Source organism: Amblyraja radiata, chromosome 12, assembly GCF_010909765.2.
Source record: "Amblyraja radiata isolate CabotCenter1 chromosome 12, sAmbRad1.1.pri, whole genome shotgun sequence".
Taxonomy (NCBI): Eukaryota; Metazoa; Chordata; class Chondrichthyes; order Rajiformes; family Rajidae; genus Amblyraja; species Amblyraja radiata.
Genome location: NC_045967.1, coordinates 11,430,127 through 11,454,326, shown reverse-complemented (window position 1 = coordinate 11,454,326; position 24,200 = coordinate 11,430,127). Strand labels below are relative to the sequence as shown.

Sequence of the window (24,200 nt, the reverse complement as noted above, 5' to 3'; positions counted from 1 at the left end):
CACACTCGGGACAATCTACAGAGAGTGTGCGTTTCTCTTGATTAATAAAGACTTTTATATCACCCAGCTTCAGCCTCCAAGTGACTCATTCCAAATGGCACAATGGAGGGAATGGGGATTAGAAACATAGAAAATAGGTGCAGGAGTAGGCCATTCGGCCCTTCGAGCCTGCACCGCCATTCAATATGATCATGGCTGATCATCCAACTCAGTATCCTGTACCTGCCTTCTCTCCATACCCCCTGATCCCTTTAGCCACAAGGGCCACATCTAACTCCTTCTTAAATATAGCCAATGAACTGGCCTCAACTACCTTCTGTGGCAGAGAATTCCACAGATTCACCACTCTGTGTAAAAAATGATTTTCTCATCTCGGTCCAAAAAGACTTCCCCTTATCCTTAAACTGTGACTCCTTGTTCTGGACTTCCCCAACATTGGGAATAATCTTCCTGCATCTGGCCTATCCAACCCCTTAAGAATTTTGTAAGTTACTATAAGATCCCCCCTCAATCTTCTAAATTCTAGCGAGTACAAGCCAAGTCTATCCAGTCTTTCTTCATATGAAAGTCCTGCCATCCCAGGAATCAGTCTGGTGAACCTTCTCTGTACTCCCTCTATGGCAAGAATGTCTTTCCTCAGATTAGGAGACCAAAACTGTACACAATACTCCAGGTGTGGTCTCACCAAGACCCTGTACAACTGCAGTAGAACCTCCCTGCTCCTTTACTCAAATTCCTTTGTGTGGCCAGCAGAGTCTCAATGGGCTGAACTGGCCTCCTTCTATGCTGTGAGAAAATATGGAACAGTGATCATTCTCTCTTACAAAATAAAAATGAAACGTGCTGGAAATATTCAGCAGGTCAGGCAGCATGTCTGGATAGAAGGAATGAGTGACGTTTCGGGTCGAGACCCTTCTTCAGACTCATCAGTGAATTCTCCAATCTGTCTGAAGAAGGGTCCCGATCTGAAAACGTCAATTAGTGGGCTGGTAGGAGAGGGTATAATAATATTGTCTCCAGCATCTTCAAGATCGGCTGCAGGAGGTGCCCGCAGGACACAGAGGCGGTCGGGTGAGGGGGATGGTTCGTGGGCCGAGCTGGCCGAGGGAGTCGGAGGGAGAGAGTACAATATATCATTCCAGTGACCTCCTGGATTAACCGTAATATTGTGCCACGATGGAGAAGGTTTCTACTGTTCCATCGCTGAGTCCGGCATTCTCTTTGAAAGACAATATCTCAATACAGTTGGCGGCCACACAACACAGTAATTTTATCTTTTGAGAGAACACTAAAACAAATCCCGTTGTCCCGCTTTCTTCCTACGACTGGGCCTATTTCTTCTTCAAATACGTACCAGCAAAAAGTGCACCTGTCTTTAAAGATTAAATTGCTTCTCACATCGTTTGTTTGTGACAAAACATTCCATTCTCTTTTTTAAACCTCAGTTGTCCTTCGCATTTTCTGTGTACCTGCGGAAACAATCCTTCATGATTTTGAATAGTTATACCGGTTGGCGGATGTCATAGATACACGCGTTGTTTAAGAGGCTTTAATATATACACGTGAATATGCAGGGAATGGAAGCATATGGAGTACATGCAGGCAAAAGGATTAGTTTAAGTAAGCATTATGTTCAGTACAGGCCTCGTGGGCTGAAGGGCCTGTTGTACTTCACTGTTCTCTGTTCTATCTTACCATCTTTCTGCTATTTGCCTTAAGTTTCAGTTTTTAGTTTAGACAGTTTTCAAACACGCCCTGCAGTTCAGAGTACATGCTGACCATCGATCACCTGTTCACCAAACGTTTTGCCTCACCTTCCCCTTCCCACACTGACCTTTCTGTCCTGGGCCTCCTCCACTGTCAGTGGGGCCACACGCAAATTGGAGAAAGAGCACCTCATATATTGCTTAGGCAGCTTACAACCCAGTGGTATGAATATTTATTTATCTAATTTAAAGTAACCCTTGCATTCCCTCTCTCACCATCCCTCCCGCAGTCTAGTTGCCCTGCTAGTTTCATTGTATTTCTTCATTATCACCTCCACAGCCAACAATGGATTAGTGTGGGTTCTTTAGCCATCGGTGCCGACACCGATTTATTTTGCACCTTTTCATACTTCTAGTTTCCCTTTCCCCCATTTTAGTCTGAAGAAGGGTCACGCCCCGAGACATCACCTATTCCTTTTCTCCGGAGATGCTGCCTAATCCGCTGAGTTACTCCAGCATTCGATGCCAATCTTAGCTTATATTGTTCCCCACTTTTCATTAATGCCATTGTTTACCCCATTTTCAGATTTTTCCCTACTTACTTTTGTTATACGAAACAAAGTATTTTTTGGTGCAAATCCTAATACAAGTGATTTTTGTTTAGCTAATATCAGAACGATCTCAGAATGTTATGTGACAAGATGCCAAACTATGAAATAATTCTCAGTACCATAGTTGAATCTATCGAAGAGACACACTATGGAGGCGATCATAGGAGATTGCATTGATTAATTTTAATGCAACGTAGAGTTCTTTCAGGTAACAATCACACAAGTGATTTGGAACGCACCCCAAATTTGTTTGGGAGACATTCAACTTTGGACCTGTGGTTGCAAAGCTAACCACAGGAGTTTTCCCACATGGTCATTTCAGCATCTGTTTTATATTAATAATAGATATACTATAATTATTCAACAACAATGTTGCAACGTATGACTAACAGGATTAGTTTAGAGATACAGCTCGGAATCAAGCCCTTCGGCTCACCGAGTCCGCACCGACCAAAGAATCCCCGCACACCAAACCTTCGTACACACAGTCGGGTCAATTTTACATTTATACCAAGCCAATTAACCTACAAACTTGTACGTCTTTGGAAACAAAAGATCTGGGAGAACCCACGCAGGTCACGGGGAGAACGTACAAACTTCGTACAGGCACCACCCGTAGTCAGGATCGAACCTGGGTCCCTGCCGTTGTAAGGCACAAACTTTACCGTTGCGCCACCGTGCCGCCCAAATGGCAGATGACAAACTTGATGGACCTTGGTGGTATTTTTTTTAATGAAGCCGTGCTGCAAGCAGAGTCTCGGATACGCCACAGAGTCCTGGTGGGAGCAGTGACTCGGGGAAGAGCTGGCCTGGGAATCTTCCCATCTCCCCAGTTTGACAAGGCCAAGGGGAAGGAGAGGTGCAGGCTGGTCCAGAAGGAAGTGAGGGCAGTGGTGGAGGAGGAGAGGTCTACCAGAGCAGTTGGATTGAGGCAGCAGGGAGCCTGGACAAGGTGGACCGAAAATGTCACATGGACTGAGCTCTGGCAGGCTGAACCACAGCGCATCAAGTTCCTGGTCCAGGCAGTGTATGATGTCCTGCCCAGCCCATCGAAACTCTTCATCTGGGGCAAAGCGGAATCTCCAGATTGCCCGCAATGCTCAGGCAAGGGGACGTTGGAATACATCCTGAGCTGTTGCCCAAAGTCTCTTGGGCAGGGCCGGTACACATGGCGTCACGACCAGGTTCTTAAACCCATTGCAGAAGCCATCAGCATGGGAATCAGCAGCTGCAGGCGAGCACGCCCCACCACCCAGATGATTACCTTCGTGAAGGCCGGAGTGCAGCTGCCAAGAACCACAGCAGCCAGGAATCGGTCAGGAATCCTGGCGACTGCGCAGGACTGGCAGCTTTCCGTAGACCTGGTGAACAGCTGAAGTTCCCACAGCACATTGCCACGACCACCCTGAGGTCAGATATCTCCCTGGTCTCAGAGGCGACCAAAAACATCGTCTTGTTGGAACTGACAGTGCCGTGGGAGGACCGCCTGGAGGAGGCCCACGAGAGGAAGATGGCCAAATATGAAGAGCTGGTCATAGACTGCCGCAAGCAGGGCTGGAAGGCAAGGTGTATGCCCATCGAGGTTGGCTGCAGAGGTTTTGCAGGGCAATCGCTCTACAAAGCCTTGAGTGCACTGGGCATAAACGGAGTGGCAAGGAGAAAGGCCATCAAGAACACCACAGAGGCAGCGGAGAAGGCCTCGAGATGGCTCTGGATCAGGAGAGGAGGTCCATGGGGAGGAGCGAATGCCACCTGAACACAAGTCGTGGTCTGATCAACCACGGCTGGGTCGCCTGGGTGAGGGTGTCTGATGTTGAAAGACCCGAAACACCCAATGACCCCAGGTTACATCACTGATGATGTGTTCAGGAGCATCTATCGATGTATTAATGGTGGTATTTTTTTTAATGAATTCCTACATTACATGAGAAGCTCTGAGTATTTCTCAGTCAATTGGTTTATAACCCAATTTGAAAGACTGATGACAAGTATACACCAGTGTGAAGCCAACTGTTATTTTGCCATCATGACTATTCAGGGGCATATTGACCCACTGCCAATAATAGATAAAAGAAACAGCATTTTGAAATATTTATTAAATTTACTGAATAAAAAGCAGCGTGTATCCATTACACACCAAGACACATTTACAGATATTACGGAAACATTTCACAAAGAACATCTCTCTGTTTGGTCCAACAATAAGTGATTCCCACAAAAAAACAAAACAATTGCACTTCTTCCCCTCAGGCCAGCTGAGAGCTGCCACTTTACTGCCTCTTCGATCAACACTAACCTGCACTAAGAGATTAGAAATCTTTGGGTTTGAAATACGTATCACCTCATACCCGTTTACGTAGCCACTCGGCTTAGCATAATACCCCTTTCCTACTCTTCCAGCAGTTTAAAGTTTGGTTAAAAATTATATACAGAACATTCATAAAATTAACATGGTATCACGATTTATTAAGTGAATTTTCGGTTATCATTGAGCACTTAATTGTTATGGTTCTCCAAAAGAGTTCATCTAGATGTGGTGGTTTGTCAAATGGTTTGGTGTGATAATTTGATCTAACATGGCAAATTAGATTTGCAGAAGCAATGGATTTTCACTATATAACTGCAGCGGTCCGAAACACTGAATGGGAGGGTTTAGAACAGCAATCAAAATGAAATTTAAAATTAATGCCAATATTGGCATTCCGGCACTCAAGATCTTTGTTGTATCTACTTGGAAAGTAAAAGAACAATTCAAAACATTTGAGGATTGATGGGGCAATCACTGTTCAAAATGTGGAGGGAAAATGTATAACGTTAGCAGCCAACAGTGGTCGGGTGGAACATGCCTAACATGACACATTCATGTTAGAACCTTCCCAGTGTCTTGTCCACTGGAAGCTAATGTGCTGAAGGCTGGACCATTCTACAAGTAGACAATCTATTCCATCTGGCTATCAGATGTGGAAGCTAAATCTGCCCCCTTCAAAGCTTTGATGCTGTAACATCAATAGTGGCAGCATACCCATGAATCAATGCATCAGGAGATAAAACGTGAAGGGACAAACTCTGAGAACTATGTAACCCCTTTACAAGAATCGTTATTTAGTAATGAACCATTGTTGGGGAAAACATTAACAGGATCGCCAAACACGCTCAAAAATAATCTTTCAAATCATGATGTTACACTACAGTAATGCAGTGCCTATTATTACATTTCACCTAATCAATGAATGCCAATTTCATGAATTTATTTCATCAATTGCTAATTGCATGGTTTGTGTTTTATAGTAGGAAAAATCGGTCAGCTGATTAGCAGTGATAAACATTTCAGAACGTAGCCAGATTCATTTAATCCTGACATCTACCACAAAATCTCAAGACAGTGGATGCTATGGTTTTAGAGATTAAATTTCAAAGTTAAAACTCCTGAGGTAAATTTTGAAGAGAATTATCTAGATTACATATAATTTAATCTCAATTTTAAAAGGAGAATCATATTTATTTTTTTAAGGCAAATATTTTGTAATGCTTTGTAATATTTTGTATCATCCATTTCGGACGTTGGCATTTTCAGAGTCACTGAAGATTGTGTAGTAATCAAAACTTAAATAATATCCCTAATCGTGCCATTTCACAAATCTCAGGTGTGAAATAAAAACATACAGTCAAGATCAGAAGTACAAAGCGTTAAACTAGTGATAGACCTTTGATGCATTGGGAAAGGAAATGAACATTTGCTCCCCCTTTCTTATCAATAATACTGCATAATTGTGTTGCTCTATAAACTAAGACACATTCTTACATATTCTGAACAATCAAGAGGTCTAGCAAATATCTCAAACCCCATCATCACTGATAATGTTCTATAATAGCCAATTACATTATGTTTGCAAATTGAAGCACGCAGTTAACATGATCCCCACTCAAGGGTCAGGAACCCAGTAGAACTAGGATAGCATTGTAGGCATTGTTATATTACAGCAGTGATTTGCATCCAGCACCTAACAAGGAACACGCATTATTTTAACATGGGCAGGTATTCATTTATAGATATTCAAGAAACACTACTCGCTGGATATAACTTGGCTGAACAGCTAACTGCATTACATAATGAACTTTAATAAATCACACAACTAAAAGGTGTTCACATTTCTGTTCATGCATTAAAAATTCTATTTCATTTTTACAGGTTATTATTGCACGCCATGTCTTTGCCATGAATGAGACCAAGCACAATGCTAAGCATCGGGCACATAGAACCACTATACTCTTCTATCTCACGGATAAGCAAGAACCTGTCCCACCGCCTTCCAAGCACATTTGTGCTAATTTTATATTCAAGGAGGTTATTACACATACAAGCAGTTCCAAATAATATCAAACTCTCTCTCTTTAACTAAATGGGTCCTGATCCACAATGTCTGAACTGTTGTCTTTCCAAGAGAGAAGAAGCACTGATGTTTTAGAGATGTCAAGCTATGACCCAAATATGTGTTTGGGGGGCACCGCAGAATGAAGAGGATCATGCTTAATCAATATAAAACTTCTTCATCTGTATTCACTATGAATCTTTCCCCGAACGCTTTGCCTTAAGAACGTCTATTAAAGCATTGTGTGCAGTGTAGTGGCTACATGGGTTCACTGAAGGCAAGCGCAGAAGAGGTTTGCCTTCAATAGTCTATTTATAGTAAACAAATATTTTGTGCCTTAATGGAAAGAGGATGGATGAATATTTCCAGTCATCTGATCCTGGAAATCATAATAGTTGCTATCAATCACCACGGCAATAAAGAGTTAACATCATTTGAAAACCCAACAGCTTTTTCCATTTACTGCGCTATTCTTTTTTTCCATTTTCCTGCAATTATCAAATAAAGTCAAACCTGTCATTTCAAAGTATCTTAGTTCTAATTTTCAGATCATTATGATTTTTTTGCACAAAGTAAACACTGTGATCTATATTATAATGCAGAGGATTCAACCACTCAGAGGTTTTTTTTTTTTAAGCATTTCTAATATTGGATGACCAGGTTAAACTGTATTACAATGTGGGTTCAGCACTGCATTTCACTAACGCGCTGCCACGGGGGCAATGCAGTCGCAGCATCATTCCGCACTGCTGCCTGCAATACTGTAGCACAGGAGCTCTGTTCATTTTTAAAGTATGAAATGGCCTACAGCAAATAGAAATCACCTTCATAGATTAGATTTTTACAATGTTTGGCAGCCGAGTGCTGTACGCCAGAGTCCCGTTTATACAACAGCTAGAGCATGTGTAACTTAAAGGTACCATACCCATACAGCACTATTTCACTCTAGTGTCCCCTGCTAGAGAACTTAATCAGGCATGTCAATGTTCAACTTCTGAGGGGGGACAAAATATTTCCCAGGACTCTGGGTAATCACAGCCCCAGTCTTTTTGTAAAACATGGGGGGGATCTTAGCAGGCTCAGGGATGGGGATATCTTCAGAGTCTTCACTGTCGTCGTGGTGAAGTTCATACGAAATGTTGCCGTACTCCCGTAGAAAGGGAAAGATCTCCAGAAGGAATTGGCAGAAGTCTTTGCGGATTCCAAACCACCCTACAAGAACAATGCAGACGGCGACCATTAGAAGGGATGCGTCTTCCTCCAAACCCATCCCCCCACCAGCCCCCCAAGAAAGCATTTCACATCCCCGGAGAGCAAACAGCCCCAGCGAGGGTGAAGTCTAGCAATATATCGGATAGTGCCACCTTTAAACCAGAGGTTGGACGACAAAAATATGAAGCAGAACATTCAAAAAATATTCCCAAGGCTTTAGTGGACAGTGGAAATGGATATACTTTCTAGGAAGAGCTTTTCAGCGTCTGAATTTGAATAGTTTCCCCTACGGTGGTGGCACGGTAGAATTGCTGTCTTACAGCGTCAGAGATCCGGGTTCAATCCTGACTATAAGTGCTTGGCTGTATGCTCTCCCCGTGACCGCATGGGTTTTCTCCAGGATCTCCGGTAAATTGTCCTTACTGTGTATCGCATAGTGTAAGTATGGAGGGACTGCTGGTCGGCGTGGACTTGCTGGGCCGAAGGGCCCTTTTCCGCGCCGTGTCTCTAAACTAAACCAAACCACAAGGTGATTGGGAGTTCAGTGCCGCTTGGTGACGTTTTTCACTGTACTGCAGTGCGTATGACAATGTGACAATCTTAAACAATTACCAACATCAAAACCGCAAACAACTGTTCAAGGGGGATAGGCACAAAATGCCGAGTAACTCAGCGGGTCAGGCAGCACCTCTGGTGGAAAAGGATGGGTGACGTTTTAGGTGGGAACCGTTCCTCAGGTTCGGTCACCCAACGTCACCCATTGAGTCTGAGGAAGGGTTCCAACATTCTTTTTCTCCGGAAATGCTGCCTGACCCGCTGAGTTACTCCAGCACTTTGTGTCTATCTTCGCTATAAACCAGCATCTGCAGTTCATTTCTACACTATACTCACGGGGGAGTTGATTTCAAAGTTTTCACTTCGTACATGCTGATGATGTGCTGGGTTTGAGTTTCCAGAAGATCAGAAGCATAGAATCAGTTTTGCGGTTACATCAGCAACTCAAAAACACATTTATAAAGACCCTCAACATAGTTATAACTGCAAATAAATCATTCTTACATCATACATTTTCTAAAAAGCAACAAAAAGAAGCAACTAAATTTGAAGTAGCAGGAAATGCTGGAGCTACTCAGGTCAGTTAGCAACTGAAGAGAGACCTTAAGATCATAAGTGATAGGATCAGAATTAGGCCATGAGGTCCATCGTCTACTCCGCCATTCAATCATGGCTGATCAATCTTTCCCTCCTAACCGCATTCTCCTGCCTTCTCCCCATAACCTGACACCCGTAGGGGTGAGAGGGTGTTATAGTGTTTGAGTTTGATGACCTTTCCTCAGAAACTGCATTGTCAGCATATTCTGTTTTTAATCCCAAAATTCACCTTTTTTTAAATGACTAAATTAGTTAGGAATACTTCTTTAAAAACTTTTAGACTTTGAGAAATACAGTGCGGAAACAGGCCCTTTGGCCCGCATCGATCACTACATGTTCATGCACTATCCTACCCATTGGGGACAATTTACAAACCACTGCAGATGTACAGGTTTGTAGGTTAATTGGCTTCATTAAAATTATAAATTGTCCCCAGTGTGAAGGGACAATTGGCCCTAGTAATAGTGCTAGTGTACGGGATGGTCAGCTCGGTCTCGGTGGGCCGAAGGGCCTGTTTCTGCACTGTATCTCTAAACTAAAAAAGGATCACCATCACAACTAATAGTGATTTAAAAAAAAATAATTTGAATCATTTGTCCACAAACTAAGTTATACTGCAGACATATTTATTGTCACTGTAGGAAAAAGACAATGACCAGTAACGATAGCATGGCTATCACTAGCTCAGGACTAGGTCTGAAGAAAAGTCCTGACCCAGAACATCACCTACCTATGCTCTCCAGAGATGCTATCTGTCCCACTGAGTTACTCCAGCACTTTGTGCCGTGGTAGCTATTGCCACAGGCATACATTTACTGTGTAAAGACATTTGTTTCATTATAGCAAGGAGCCATTGGAATATCTACTGGGGAAAAGATGCAACAACATGACTGAAGGTACCATGAAGTTGCAGAGATACTCACAGTGATTACCCCCTTTCTGCCCAAACGTTGTTGCCATTAACGTCATGAGAGAAAGCCAAAGAGGAATGAAGATTGGAATATACGAGAAATTATTGTGACCATCCAGCTTGTGAACCAAAAGAATCTGGAAGAAAGAAAAATCATGAGTTCCCACGTGGAGAAATTCTACCCACATTGCTAGCAATGGGAAATCTTATATGGTGGTGGAATATCTCTGTAGCTTTATTGGTAGATTCCTGCTTTGCTTGTAAATGACTTTTCAACTTCTAAAGTGTACAATGCTCAGACTTTACAGGCAGGAAGCGTTGTATTTCATTCAGTGACATAGGAATATGAGGAATAGGAACGGGCGGCACGGTGGCGTTTGTAGCTGCCCGTTGCTGCATTACAGTGCCGGACACCCGGGTTCGATCCCGACTACGGGTGCTGTCTGCACGGAGTTTGTACGTTCTCCCCGTGACCGCATGGTTTTTCTCCGAGATCTTCGGTTTCCTCCCACACTCCAAAGACGTTCAGGTTTGTAGGTTAATTGGCTCGGTATAAATGTAAATTGTCCCCAGTGTAAGATAGTGTTAATGTGCGGAGATCGCTGGTTGGTACAGACTCGGTGGGCCGAAGGGCCTTCTTCCACTCAGTATCTCTAAACTAAACTAAAAATAGAGTCAGGGGATGTCACCTCTGAATAACTTGCAGTATCTCTTTATAAAATACACAGGTTTTAGAGGCTCACATGCCTTGTGACCATAGCTTCCACATAACTACTGCTCATTTCACCTTTAAGCATGACATGAAGTGCACATACATGCCAACGATTATCATGCTGGATTAACTAAGCAAACGGGCAAAGATACTTTTAACTCTAAAAGTGTCTGATGGCAGAGCTACTACCTCACCAAGCCAGGTTCGATCCTGACCTCGGGCTGTGTCTGTGTGGAGTTTGCATGTTCTCCCCGTGGATTTCCTCCGGGTTAATTAGCCCACTGTAAATTGTCCATAGTGTGTCGGGAGTGGGTGAAAAAACGAGTGTGAACGGGTGATCGAAGGTCAACGTGGATTCAGTGGCCGAAAGGCCGTATCGTTCAATCAATCAATCAAAAGGTATAACATATATACTTTCTGCGATAAAAAACATACAGTTGAACTCTTAAATGCAATGAATTAGTATCTGAAGAGCCCACAGACACCCCATTACCAAAGCAGAGTTGCATACCTCAAAGGTCAAAAGTGGAACTACTATGGTCATCCAGCTGATAGCCATTGTAACGTGGGTCCGCCTTTGTTCAGCTATCACATCCATGGAGCGCAGGAACAGCACTGACCACACTATGTAGTACAGCACCACCAGGCAGAGAAATGACATCAGAATCCACAAGGGGACACACACCACCTGGAAAGAATGAGCAATAAACCCCATTAAGGACATTTTTCAGGCTACAAATCCTTTTCAGCATCTGCATATCATGTTTAATCTGGGCCATTGGATTCACTGTAGAAACAAAGAACTGCAGATGCTGGTATATGGCAAAGATAGACACAAAGTGCTGTAGTAACTCAGCGGGTCAGGCAGCATCTCTGGAGAGAGAGGATGGGTGGCATTTCAGGTCGCGACCCTTCTTCAGACTAAGGAGTCTGAAGACAGGTCCCGACCCTGAAACGTCACCCATCCCTTTTCTCCAGAGATGCTGCCTGACCCGCTGAGTTACTCCAGCACTTTGTGTCTACCCATGGAATCTATGTCTGATGAACACAGTCCAAGTGATTAAAATAGCAGTTTTTATGCATTCTACAGCAGAAACAGCTCAAATTGTTTTACATAGCCTGTAAGCTGCTTAGAATTGCTTACCGGTTTATCTACACTTGCTTTTATCATTCTGTTATTTTTTTAAAAAGGCTTTCCTAACCGACCATATAATGAATTAGAAAGCCTCATGATTGAGCTGCGACCTGTTTGTTGAAGTGCATCCAATGCCAATAAACAATGTGTGTTTAAGTCTGTGAACAGCCGTCTCTGTATTCAGTACAAGTTGTACACTCAGGGACTAGTTGTATTTCCAACAGCAGGTCATGCTCTTATTAAGTAGCTCTCCAATTCAGTATATAAGTAGCATGGTAGGGAAGATTGACCATTAAAGGAGGATTGAATTACCCTTAAAGACAGAAGGATAGCAAACAGAAGTAGCCCATTCAGTCACTGAAGGCTACTTCACCAATATCTGAACTTCATTTACCCACTTTAACTCCACATCATTTCTGAAAACAATTATTTATCAGTCTCAGCCTTGAAGTTCTTTATCACCGCCGTTACCACTGCCTTTTGGCAGGGAATATAATTCTAGATCTCTACAATTCTTCCTGTGAAAATTTGTTTTGATAGCCTGTTCATAGAGTGATACTGTGTGGAAACAGGCCCTATGGTCCAACTTGCCCACACCAGCCAACATGTCCCAGCTATATTAGTCCCACCTGCCTGCATTTGGCCCATATCCCTCCAAACCTGTCCTTTCCATGTACCTGTCTAACTGTTTCTTAAATGTTGGGATAGTCCCAGCTTCAACTCACTCCTCTGGCAGTTTGTTGCAAACACCCACCAACCCTTTCATAAGATCACGTGATAGGAGCAGAATTAGGCCATTAGGCCCATCAAGTCTGCTCCGTAACTCAATCATGGCTGATCTATCTCTTCCTCCAAACCCCATTCTCCTGCCTTCTCCCCATAACCTCCTACACCTGTACTAATCAAGAATCTATCTATCTCAGCCTTGAAATATACACAAATATACATATATGATTATATATATAATCATAGATCAGCCATGATTGAATGACGGAGCAGACTTGTTGGCAAGTTGGACCAAAGGTCCTGTTTCCACACTGTATCACTCTATGAACAGGCTATCAAAACAAATTTTCACAGGAAGAATTGTAGAGATCTAGAATTTTATTCCCTGCCAAAAGGCAGTGGTAACGGCGGTGATAAAGAACTTGGCCTCCACAGCCTTCTGTGACAAAGAATTCCACAGATTCACCACCCTCGGACTAAAGAAATTCCACCTCATCTCCTTCTTAAAAAAAGGTCCTTTAATTCTGAGGCTATGACCTCTAGTCCTAGACTCTTCCACTAGTGGAAACATCCTCTCCATATACACTCTATCCAAGCCTTTCACTATTCTGTATGTTTCCATGAGATCCCCCCTGATTCTTCTAAACTCCAGCAAGTACAGGCCCAGTGCCGTCAAACCTCATCATATGTTCACCTACTTACAGTCTTCCTGGGATCAGTCTTGTAAACCTCCTCTGGACCCTCTCCAGAGCCAGCACAGCCTTCCTCAAATATGGTGCCCAAAATTGCTCACAATATTCCAAATGTAGCCTGACCAGCGCCTTATAGAGCCTCAGCATTACATCTCTGTTTTTGTATACAAGCCCTCTCGAAATATTTGCTCGCATTGTGTTTGCGTTTTTTACTACCGATTTGACTTGGACGTTAACTTTTTGGCACTCCTGCATCAGCACTGCAATGTCCCTTTGCACCTCTGATATCTGGATTCTCTTCCCATTTAGAAAATAGTCTACGCCTTTATTCCTACTACCAAAATGTATGACTCCACACTTTGCTACACTATATTCCATCTGTCACTTCTCTGCCCACTCCCCCAACCTATCCGTGTCCTTCTACAGACTCCCTGCTTTCTCAACACTACCTGCCTTTCCACCTATTTTCGTATCATCCTCAAAGCCTTCAATCCCCTCATCCAAATAATTAATATACAACGTAAAGAGCAGCGGCTCCAGCAATGAGCAGGGTTGCCAGATTGGGTTTTTTAGTGCCAAATTCCAGAAATCTGACTTTGTTTACATTTTGGTTGGCGTCAGAAAATTAATTTGGCTGTTGGGCTTTTTCCGGGCTTTTTTACATGCTAAAATTATCTGTACGGAAATTACATACCATCCTTTTTCTAAAACATTTTCCTTTAAGAGAAATGTTTTATGGTCAGTTACATTTGGCAATATTTCTGCCGCCAACTAGGAGGGTGGGAGCACTAGGACCCAGCAGAATCAGGCCACGTGCTGTACACTGCGCATTCAATATGCAGCATCCAAGCTACCATCAAATATTGGATTTTTACTGTCAGAAATACCCAATTAGAATGAAGACGAGAAGCATACAAAGAATTGTTTAGAGTGATGAACTCTCGAGAATTTGAGCCAACCCGAACTGCCCCCCTCCCCTTTGAAAAACATTCATTTACGTGTTGGCTTGTGCGTGGAAAGGTTATGTTTAATATTTTGATGAACTGGGATGACCTAAAAGGCTTATTTCATTCTGCTGAACTAGTCCAATCAAAATTCAAAGCAAGATTCCAGGTAGTCCTTACTTTCTCCTCCCCTTCTCAGCTCTCCCTCAGCCTACTGGCTCCACCTCTTCCTTTCTTCTTCCCACCCTCACATCAGTCTGAAGAAGGGTTTCGGCCCAAAACGTTGCCTATTTCCTTCGCTCCATAGATGCTGCCTCACCCGTTGAGTTTCTCCAGCATTTTTGTCTCCCTTCAATTTTCCAGCATCTGCAGTTCCTTCTTTAACCTCCTGACGGAAATGCTGCCAGACTACAAAAACGACTTAGTCTTTGAGTTTGTAACATCTGTTGTGCAGGAACTTGAAAGACTGAACAGCCTTTTTCAGCAAACCAAAGCTGATCCTCATTAATTGTACCAATAACTATTCTTACACCAGAAGAGTCTTCAGAACAGACTGTATGATGCCAAAGGACAGAAAAAAAATACTCCTCAGGTTGATTTTGGTATCAAATTCTTAACAGCATGTAATAAGTTCCTACCGCAGAACAACAGTGCTGAAACTCACCTGGAAATAAAAAGTGTCAAAGAAAGACATATGTCTATGCTAGAAGAAGCTCTCTGTCAAGTTACACGTAAACTTCCATTGGCAAGAGATACATTTGAAAGTTTATCAAAATTGAGCCCTGTGATAATTATGAATCAAATTTCGAGGCCTAGGTTATAGCTGGATAATATTGGGAATTTTCCAATCATCTGGAACCACTCCTGACTCTAGTGATTCGTGAAATATCACTATCAATACCTCCACAATCTCTAAATCTTCGCTGAACCCTTTCCAGCTTGACAACATCTTTCCGATTACATGGTGCCCAGAACTGAACACAATACTCTAAATGCAGTCTCACCAACATCTTACACAACTGCAACATAACCTCCCAACTTCTATACTCAATGAAAGCCGGTGCCAAAAGCCTTTTTGATCACCTTATCTACCCACGACTCTACTTTCAAGGAACCATGCACCTATACTTCTAGATCCCTCTACTCCACAACACTCCCCAGAGCCCTACCATTCACTGTGTAGGTCCAGCCCATGTTAGACTCCCCAAAATGCAACACCTCACATTTCTCTGGATTAAATTCTCTGTGTTAAATTGTTGAATCCTAATTTTAAGATTTAGTCCCGATATTCCTGTTCTTCTCTCCGAAGGAAATATAAAATATATAAAAGATAATTTACCAGCCAAGGCCACTTTATAATTTCATCCAGTCTCAACGCAATGAATATGAACTGCAGAATGTTCACGGAACACAGGATTTCCAACTGAGTAGCAGAAAGAAGAGAGAAAAGTTAGAATATTATAAAGAATGTTTTTCCAGATGTGTTCATATAAACATTAATGTGGGTAATAATGTCAATACTTTATGATAATTAATCTGCATTAACTCAAGACGGCAAAGCTTTAGATCTTAATTCTTTAAGCAGCCTTAAACCAGTTTAGTTTTAGTTAAGAGATACAACACAGCAACAGGCCCTGGGCACACACCAACCATATACATAAGCACAATCATACATAAGTACAGGAGTGCAAGAATTGCTGTATAAAAATAGTCGAGTTAAGAGACGCAGCATTGAAAACAGCCCTTCAGCCCACTTTATCCACATCCACCATCGATCACCTGCTCACAGTAATTCTATGTTATCCCACTTTCACATCCACTCCCTACAAACTGGTGGCAATTTTACAGAGTGCCAATTCACCTACAAGCCTGCATGTCTTTGGGATGTGGGAAGGAACCGGAGCACATGGAAGAAACCTACGCGGTCACAGGGAGAACGTGCAAACTCCACATAGACAGCATCTGAGGTCAGGTTCGAACCCGGGTCTCCGGCACGAGGCAGCAGCTCTATCTGCTGCGTCACTATGCCGCCCTTGTTTAAAGTAATTTATCGTAGAATGGTTTGGCACAGAAACAGATCCTGCAGCCCACCTCGCCCAATGCCAACCGTGATGCCCATCTATGTTAATCCCAATTTAATCCAGACACATACGAGGTAATTCACCTTGGAAAGTCAAACTCTGGTAGGGCATAAAGAATAAATGGCAGGGACTGTGGCAATGTTGATGTACAGAGAGACCTTGGGGGTGCAAGTACATTGTTCCTTGAAAGTGGAGAGGGTAGAGAAAAAGGCATTTGGTATGCTTACTTTCATTGACCAAGACATTGAGTACTAAACTTGGGACATCATATTGCAGCTGTACAAAACATTGGTTAGACTGCACTTGGGAGTATTGTGCACACTTCTAGTCACCACACTTCAGGAAGATGTGGTAGCAATAAAGGAAATCCAGAAGAAGTCCACCAGGAATGATGTCTGGAAATGAAGTGCTGTAATTAGAAGGAAAGACTGGAGAGGCTGCGTTAATTCTCACTAGAATATAGGAGGCTGAATGGTGGTGGCCGTTACCAGGCCCATTCAAAGGATAGATTAGATCTTTTGCTAAGGGCGGGGGAATCCAGTACAGGACAGGCAGCATCTCATGAGAAAAGGAGTAGGTGACGTTTCGGGTCGAGACCTTCCTTCATACTGAGAGTCAGGGGAGACGGAAAGTAGAGGTATGAAATGGTACAAAGAACAAATGAATGAAAGGTACGAAAAGAGCAAATAAAAGCAACGATGATCAAGGAAAGGTAGAGTCCACATTGGTCCATTGTTGGCTGTGCAAAAAGTGATAACGAGTAGATACAAACAATGAAACTAGCAGGCCAACTAGCAGAGTGGGGGAGGGATGGGGAGAGAGGGTATGCAAGGGTTACTTGAAATTAGAGAAGTCAATATTCAATTTACTGGGTTGTAAGCTGCCCAAGCGAAATCATTCTCCAATTTGCATTTGGCCTCAATCTGATAGTGAGTATATAAGGACTAAGCCACCAGGGGAGGTAGTAGAGTCAGATACAACAGCAACGTTTAAAAGGCATTTTAGTTTAGTTTAAGAAGGAACTGTAGATGCTGGAAAATCGAAGGTAGACAAAAATGCTAGAGAAACTCAGCGGGTGAGGCAGCATCTATGGAGCGAAGGAAATAGGTGACGTTTCGAGTCGGGACCATTTTTCAGAGTTGTTCTGGTACCGAAAGATTGATTCTATGATAATCAGTGTTGATCTGGTTTAAGTCAATCAGAATGTTTAATTAGTTTAGTTTAGAGATACAGAGAGGAAACAGGCCCTTTGGCCCACCTAGTCCATGCCAACCAACAATCCGCATACACTAACACCATCCTACACACTAGGGACAATTTACAATCTTTACCGAAGCCAATTAACCTACAAACCTGTACGTCTTTGGGGTATGAGAGGAAAACCTGGGGAAAACCCACGTGGTCACGGGGAGAATGTCTAAACTCTGTACAGGTAGCACTGTTAGTTAGGATCGAACTCGGGTCTCTGGCACAGCTGGGCCACCATGCCGCCCCTTATTCTTATTCTAACATTTTACAGAGCCACACACAGCACTGCAATGCATGTATTAATAACATCAACTTGCATTTATTAAATGCCTTTAACAAAGTAAAATGCTTCAAAATTATCCAAGAGTAACCATGTAGCACAGTTTGTACGGAGCAGCACCAAGACATCAGGGCCGATGAACAAAACCTTGGAAATAGCTAACAGCCTAAACACAGAATTATAGGGACACAAGGAATTGTTGTTGCTAATTTACTAAAAAATGTAAAAAGTACTGGAATAACACAGCGGGTCAGGCAGCATCTCCGGAGAACATGGATAAATTATGTTTTGGGTCGGGACCTTCTTCACACTCCAGAAAACAGAATTAACTTGGCCAACGGATTCCCAAACCAATATGTCCTACCTCCAAAGATCGATCGTGTCGAAAGCCCCACACACAGGCAGCCACCGACACAGGAGACACAAAGAAGAGCGGCATGAAGACGAGGAGCCAGAAGTGGGATCCTCGCTCGATCCTGTCACACACCAGGACTTCAAACATTAACATCAACAGGTGGATTCCAACTGCGATCAGCATGGCCTTAAATTCCACACAGGTTTCTCCTTCCGCCCTGCAGCCAAATATAAAATGAGTAAATTAGGAAGCATTTCACATTTCATATAAGTGGGCTGTTGGGGAAATATCACCACACTTAATGTAAACAAACGAACAGACATTAAATTATTTAAATGTTTTTTTGCTTTAAACCCAATGGGATATATTGGATCAGTCATTCAGAGTCAACGCAGACTGCAACATCATGATGATTCTTTTAATATAGTAAAATAAAGCAAGACACTGCACATAGGCAATCTCAAATAAAATCTGATTCATGCACTGCTTAGTTTTTTAAATAACTGCTTATTTCCTTAAATGTAGATTTTTAATTCTGGGACTTACTAAATATAAAATTAGTTATTATATTGCAGAGTGGGTTACATGCTGATATATGGTGCAAATGGACAAAAGGGTTAGCATGGACATGGTGGCTGAAGGGACAGCTTCTGTGCTATACGACTATCGCATTACCTCCAGGAATAGCTAAACCCATAGTGGTTTGCCCATTTAGGACCAAAATAAGGAGCAACATTTTCACGTAAGGGGTGATGAATCTGTGGAATTCTCTAACCCTCTCGGCTGTGCTGACGCAGGGGATTGACTTTATTTGGAACCAGAAACATTTATGGATATTATGGATAGAACAGAAAAACAATATCAGGAAGGTTCCTATCCTGAAAAAATGATCAAGAACACAATGGGCTTGAGTAACTCAGCAGGTCAGGCAGCATCTCTGGAGGACAAGGATAGATGATGTATTCTTTTTCTCGAGTTTGAAGAAGAATGCCGAACCAAAACGCTGCCTGTCCATGTTCTCCAGAAATGTGGCTAGACCTGCTGCGTTACTCTAGCTAGCACTTTTGCGTTCTACGCAGGATTCCAGCATCTGCAGTTCCTTGGACAATCTCCATCATGTGGTGTCACAGTGGCACAGCTGGGAGAGCTACTGCCTCACAGCACCAGAGACCCGCATTCCATGCCGATCTCTGGTGCTGTCTGTGTGTGCAATTTGGACGTTCTCCTTGACCGTGTGGTTTTCTCCCGGATGTTCCGGTTTCCTCCCGCATCCCAAAGACGTTCGGGTCTGTAGTCTCTATAAATTGGTCTCTATAAATTGCCCCTGGTGTGTAGGGAGTGGAAGGAAAAGTTGGATAACATAGAAATAACGTGAACAGCTGATTGATGGTCAGTGTGGACTCGGTGGACCTGAGGGCCCGTTTCCATGCTGTATCTCTAAACTAAACTAAATGATCTACTTGTGCTCCTCTTGTGTCATGGATGCAAAGTAATTGCTTCAGTGTTTAAAATAGTTAAAACATGCACCTCGTATCATGCTATATCTTAGATAAGACACAAAATGCTGGAGTAACTCAGCGAGTCAGACAGCATCTTTGGAGAGTTACTCCAGCATTTTGTGTTTATCTTTTGTGTAAACCGGCATCTGCAGTTCCTTCCTACACATGTTTTACCTTGACGAGTGGGCTCCCCAACGCACCACATCGGGGTTACAGTACCCAAGCTCTCAAGTACCAGTGTTATTCTGAAGCATTGCCATCTCATGCCATCTTCTGCTCAACCTTTGGGGTTACTATACAGAGACTCATGGCAAACACTATGAAGGATCTTTCCTGGATATTAAGCAATTTATAGAAATTAACTCTGATTTTCTGACAGGACAAACCAAACTAATTCTTGCACATTTCTTGGAAATCATACCCAGGAGGAAAATCAGTTTTCTCTTTGAGAGACGCCAAAGTGACCAGCGATGTGGACATTCATGTTTTATACAGTGTTTCCACTGGGCACTATAAACAATATGAAAATATTGCTTAATAATTGATTGATCAGATTATGTGTCGAGTAACTTTGATTTAAGATCAGACCGCATTAATATTGTCAACGTTCTCAATTTATTCCTCTTATTCTTTCTATTTACTTTTCCCAAAAGTATGTTTTTTTCCCTTTACACTAGTCCCAAAACAAAACCGCTGACTTAATCTATCGAGCTGTGGAGCTGAGTCAGGCAAGTCGTCAAAGCAGTTGGCACAGGTATGATGGGTTAAATGGCCTTTATCTATGCTGTGTTAATCAATACTCTAGGATAAAACTAAAGTTATGAACATGGAGGTCATATATGCTGTCGCCTTAGTATTTTTCTAATCTACTTTGGTAAACAGCGGTGCAGCTGGTAGAGTTGCTGCCTCATAGCACCAGAGACCCTGGTTCAATCGTAACCTCGGGTGCTGACTGTACGGAGTTTGTCCGTTCTCCCTGTAATCGCGTGGGTTTCCACCTGGTGCTCCGGTTTCCTCCCATATCCCATGGACATACAGGTTTGTAGGGTGACAGGCTAAATTATGTCAAATACATGCAGACAATTTCAGCACCCTCTTGAAGGGTGCTGACTCTGTGCCTACCGCGTCAGAAGATATCTACGGTGAGCGGCACAGGGGCCCAGTCGTAAAGCTGTTGCCTCACAGCGCCAGAGACCCAGGTTCGATCCTGAAATCGGGTGCCGTCAGTGTGATGCTTGCGCGTTCTGTGTAATCGCACGTTTCTTCTGGGTGCTCCAGTTTCCTCCCATATCCCATAGTGACAAACGAGCTTGGAGATTCATAGGCCCTCAGTAAATTGGCTCTCATGTGTAGGGAGTGGATGAGAAAGTGGGACAACATAGAACTAGTATGAACGGGTGATCAACGGTCAGCGTGGACTCAGTGGGCCAAGGGGACATGCTTCCATGCTGTAATCTTAAACTGAAGCCTAACTTGAAGCAGTTAATTCTCACCTGTACTGTGGATTGCGTGCCCACACGCCAGTTCCCACAGAGGCGCCTATGATCACTATTAGTTTCCATAGCCAGACGGGAGTGAAGACGGCCCAGTAGCTCCATAGGATAATTCCGTCCAGCCGTAGCGACAGCAAAATGGAGAACAGCAGCAGACAGGCATAGATCAGAAATTTGCTGCAAGAGAACACGACAGGTCAATGAGTGTCAGTACTTGACTAGTGAAATGAAATGATTAGAGTGTAGAAACTGAAGTAAATGGAACCAAATTCTGGATGTTGTACGTCATGCAATACAGTTACTATAATTAATACACATCAATACAATTAAACCACCAATTAATACAAAGGACAACGGTTACTGAACGAATGATTAAAATCGAAGAATATTAGGAATAGTGGACACCTCTCCGCATTCAATCATCCAACTCTAGTTCAATTGGCAGAGAACAAAAATGAAACAGCCAGCTCTCACCACATTGGGTTTATTGATTTACATGCATCATTTGGAGAGGCAGCATTTATTACTTGTTCCTAAATACCCTTGAACTGAATAGCTTGCTCAGCGATTCAGAGAAAACTGAACCACATTCCCACATGACTGGAGTCAGATGGAACAGGGCCAGATTTCTACCCCAAATACATTATTGAATCAAACGGGTTCTCACACCGCAATCTAGCAGCTTTCCAGACAACATTTCGGTTGCAGATTTATTTAGATGCCCAAATTAAAAATTCCCAATTGCTGTAGTTAGATTTCAACTAGGTCTCTACATTTTAATTCTACTTTACAATGTCCTCCCTGGCCCTGCAACCCTGCATCCAGAGACCTGCCTCAGATGAAGGAAATCACACCAGTGTGCCAGCATTAACGAGGGGTGTCAGAGACTGTAAAACAATGTACACTTTCCAGTGAGTCTGCAACAATTGCATGAGCTCATTATTTCCCAATTAACCTCAATCTGCATTAAAAGGCATACACGATCAGGGCTGTGTTATAAACTCACCTCTACATCACTTAATGCAGCAGCTCAATATCACCGCCAGAGTAATTAAGGCCTCCATATTCCATTAATGAACAAACAATTTAATTGAATTGAATTGAATTGAATTGAATGCCTTTATTGTCATTCAGACCTTACGGTCTGAACGAAATTTTGGGCCTGCAGTCATACATACAATCATACAATAGTAACAACAATAAACACAAATTAACACCACCACAGCGAGTCCTCCAAGCAGCTCACTGTGGTGGAGGCAAAAAGTTAGACAGATAGATAATATATACATATACATCATATAAAATATATATAGATTAGTGTGTGTTATAGATGTATATGCATTGTATACACATATATATATATAATGTGCATATATATTATAATGTATATCTTAAACTACTTTTTATAGTGCATACTGCTTTATAGATAACATATGTATAAGTTTGAAATATATAAAGTAGTATATATCATATATACAGTAGTTTATATATACACACACATCATCCACTATATTGTGATGTGGGTTATATAAAGTAGTATTCTATATACAAAGTAGTTCAAGTGGTCACTGTAAATCGACGTGGTTGAATCTGGGGCAGCTGATGGAATGTGGGAAGAATAAAAATAGGATTAGAACTTGCCGGAACCATGAGCAAAATACAAAGTGCAGGTGGAACTCAGCGGGCCGGGCTGCATCTGTGAAGGAAACCTCAATCTGCATTAAAAGGCATCCATGATCACGTCTGTGTTATAAATATTGCATGGTTGCACAAAGCTTCTGTTGCAGGAACTGGGGGGAGAAGCAGCTGGAATGAATAATATGGAACACTGGCTGCATCGTGCTTTTGCTGTAAGCCGTGCTTTGTTTTTGCCTGTTGGTTGATTATTTGCAGTGGAGGATGTTTTTAAAACTCTCCCCTCATTGCAGTAGAGCGAGGGCAGGAAGGAAAGAAAGGCCCGCAGATAGTAGAGCGGGCTGGGGTAGTAATCGCGTCCGAGGCTTCCCTGCTGCAGTGTAGGCCTTCCCTTCCCTTCCCTCCTCTCCTCTCCTCTCCTCTCCCCTCTCCCCTCTTCCCCAGCCAGCCGGCCCGGCAGCGGCCTTGTCCTCTCCTCCTCGATGGAGATCCCAGCCTCCAGCCGCTCGGGGGAGGGGGACCAGGCCATTACCTCGGGTTAAAGTCCTGGAAGAGCCCGCGAAGATTCATGGCTGCGCACAACCCGAGAACCGAGCCAGCGCCGGCCCTGATCCGCTCTCCTTCCCCGACCCGACCGGATCCGCTCTCCTTCCCCGGGCGGCGGCGTCTGGGGGCGGCTCCCTCACCGGCCCGGCCCGCCCCGGCCAGCGGGCACCAGCCAGGGAGGCAGTCAAACTCCCTCCTACTCCTCCCCACCCTCTACTCTTCCTCCCCACCCTCTACTCTTCCTCCTCCCTCTACTCTTCCTCCTCCCTCTACTCTTCCTCCCCCCTCTACTCTTCCTCCCCCCTCTACTCTTCCTCCTCCCTCTACTCTTCCTCCTCTCGGCCCCCTCCCCTCCATCTACTCTTCCTCCTCTCGGCCCCCTCCCTCTACTCTTCCTCCACTCGGCCCCCTCCCTCTACTCTTCCTCCACCCTCCACTCTTCCTCCTCTCGGTCCCCTCCCCTCCCTCTACTCTTCCTCCTCTCGGCCCCCTCCCCTCCCCACCCTCTACTCTTCCTCCTCTTGGTCCCCTCCCCACCCTCTACTCTTCCTCCTCTCGGCCCCCTCCCCTCCCCTCCCTCTACTCTTCCTCCTCTCGGTCCCCTCCCCTCCCACCCTCTACTCTTCCTCCTCTCGGTCCCCTCCCCTCCCCACCCTCTACTCTTCCTCCTCTCGGTCCCCTCCCCTCCCCACCCTCTACTCTTCCTCCTCTCGGCCCCCTCCCCTCTACTCCATCATCCTTCACCTCCCTCCAATCTCCCCCTCAGCATTCAATCCTCCAATTTTAGGTACCACTCTTCCCCTCTTCCCCTCCGCCCCCTCCAATATCTTCCTCAACATCCAGTTGCCCAATTTTAGTAACATCTTCCCCCTCCCTCCTCCGACTTTACCATC

General features: G+C 43.6%; 1 protein-coding gene across 1 annotated transcript; it reads right to left on the bottom strand.

Moving 5' to 3' along the window:
- Positions 1-4,393: 4,393 nt before the first annotated feature.
- On the bottom strand, positions 4,394-23,479 carry tmem185a (transmembrane protein 185A). Its single transcript, XM_033030242.1, has 7 exons — positions 23,294-23,479; positions 21,127-21,303; positions 18,144-18,351; positions 15,510-15,593; positions 11,185-11,361; positions 9,975-10,098; positions 4,394-7,899 (listed from the first exon to the last, which is right to left on the bottom strand). Exons 1-7 carry the CDS (start codon positions 23,329-23,331, stop codon positions 7,655-7,657), a joined length of 1,053 nt encoding a protein of 350 aa, XP_032886133.1. The 5' UTR covers positions 23,332-23,479; the 3' UTR covers positions 4,394-7,654.
- Between the last annotated feature and the right edge of the window lie 721 nt (positions 23,480-24,200).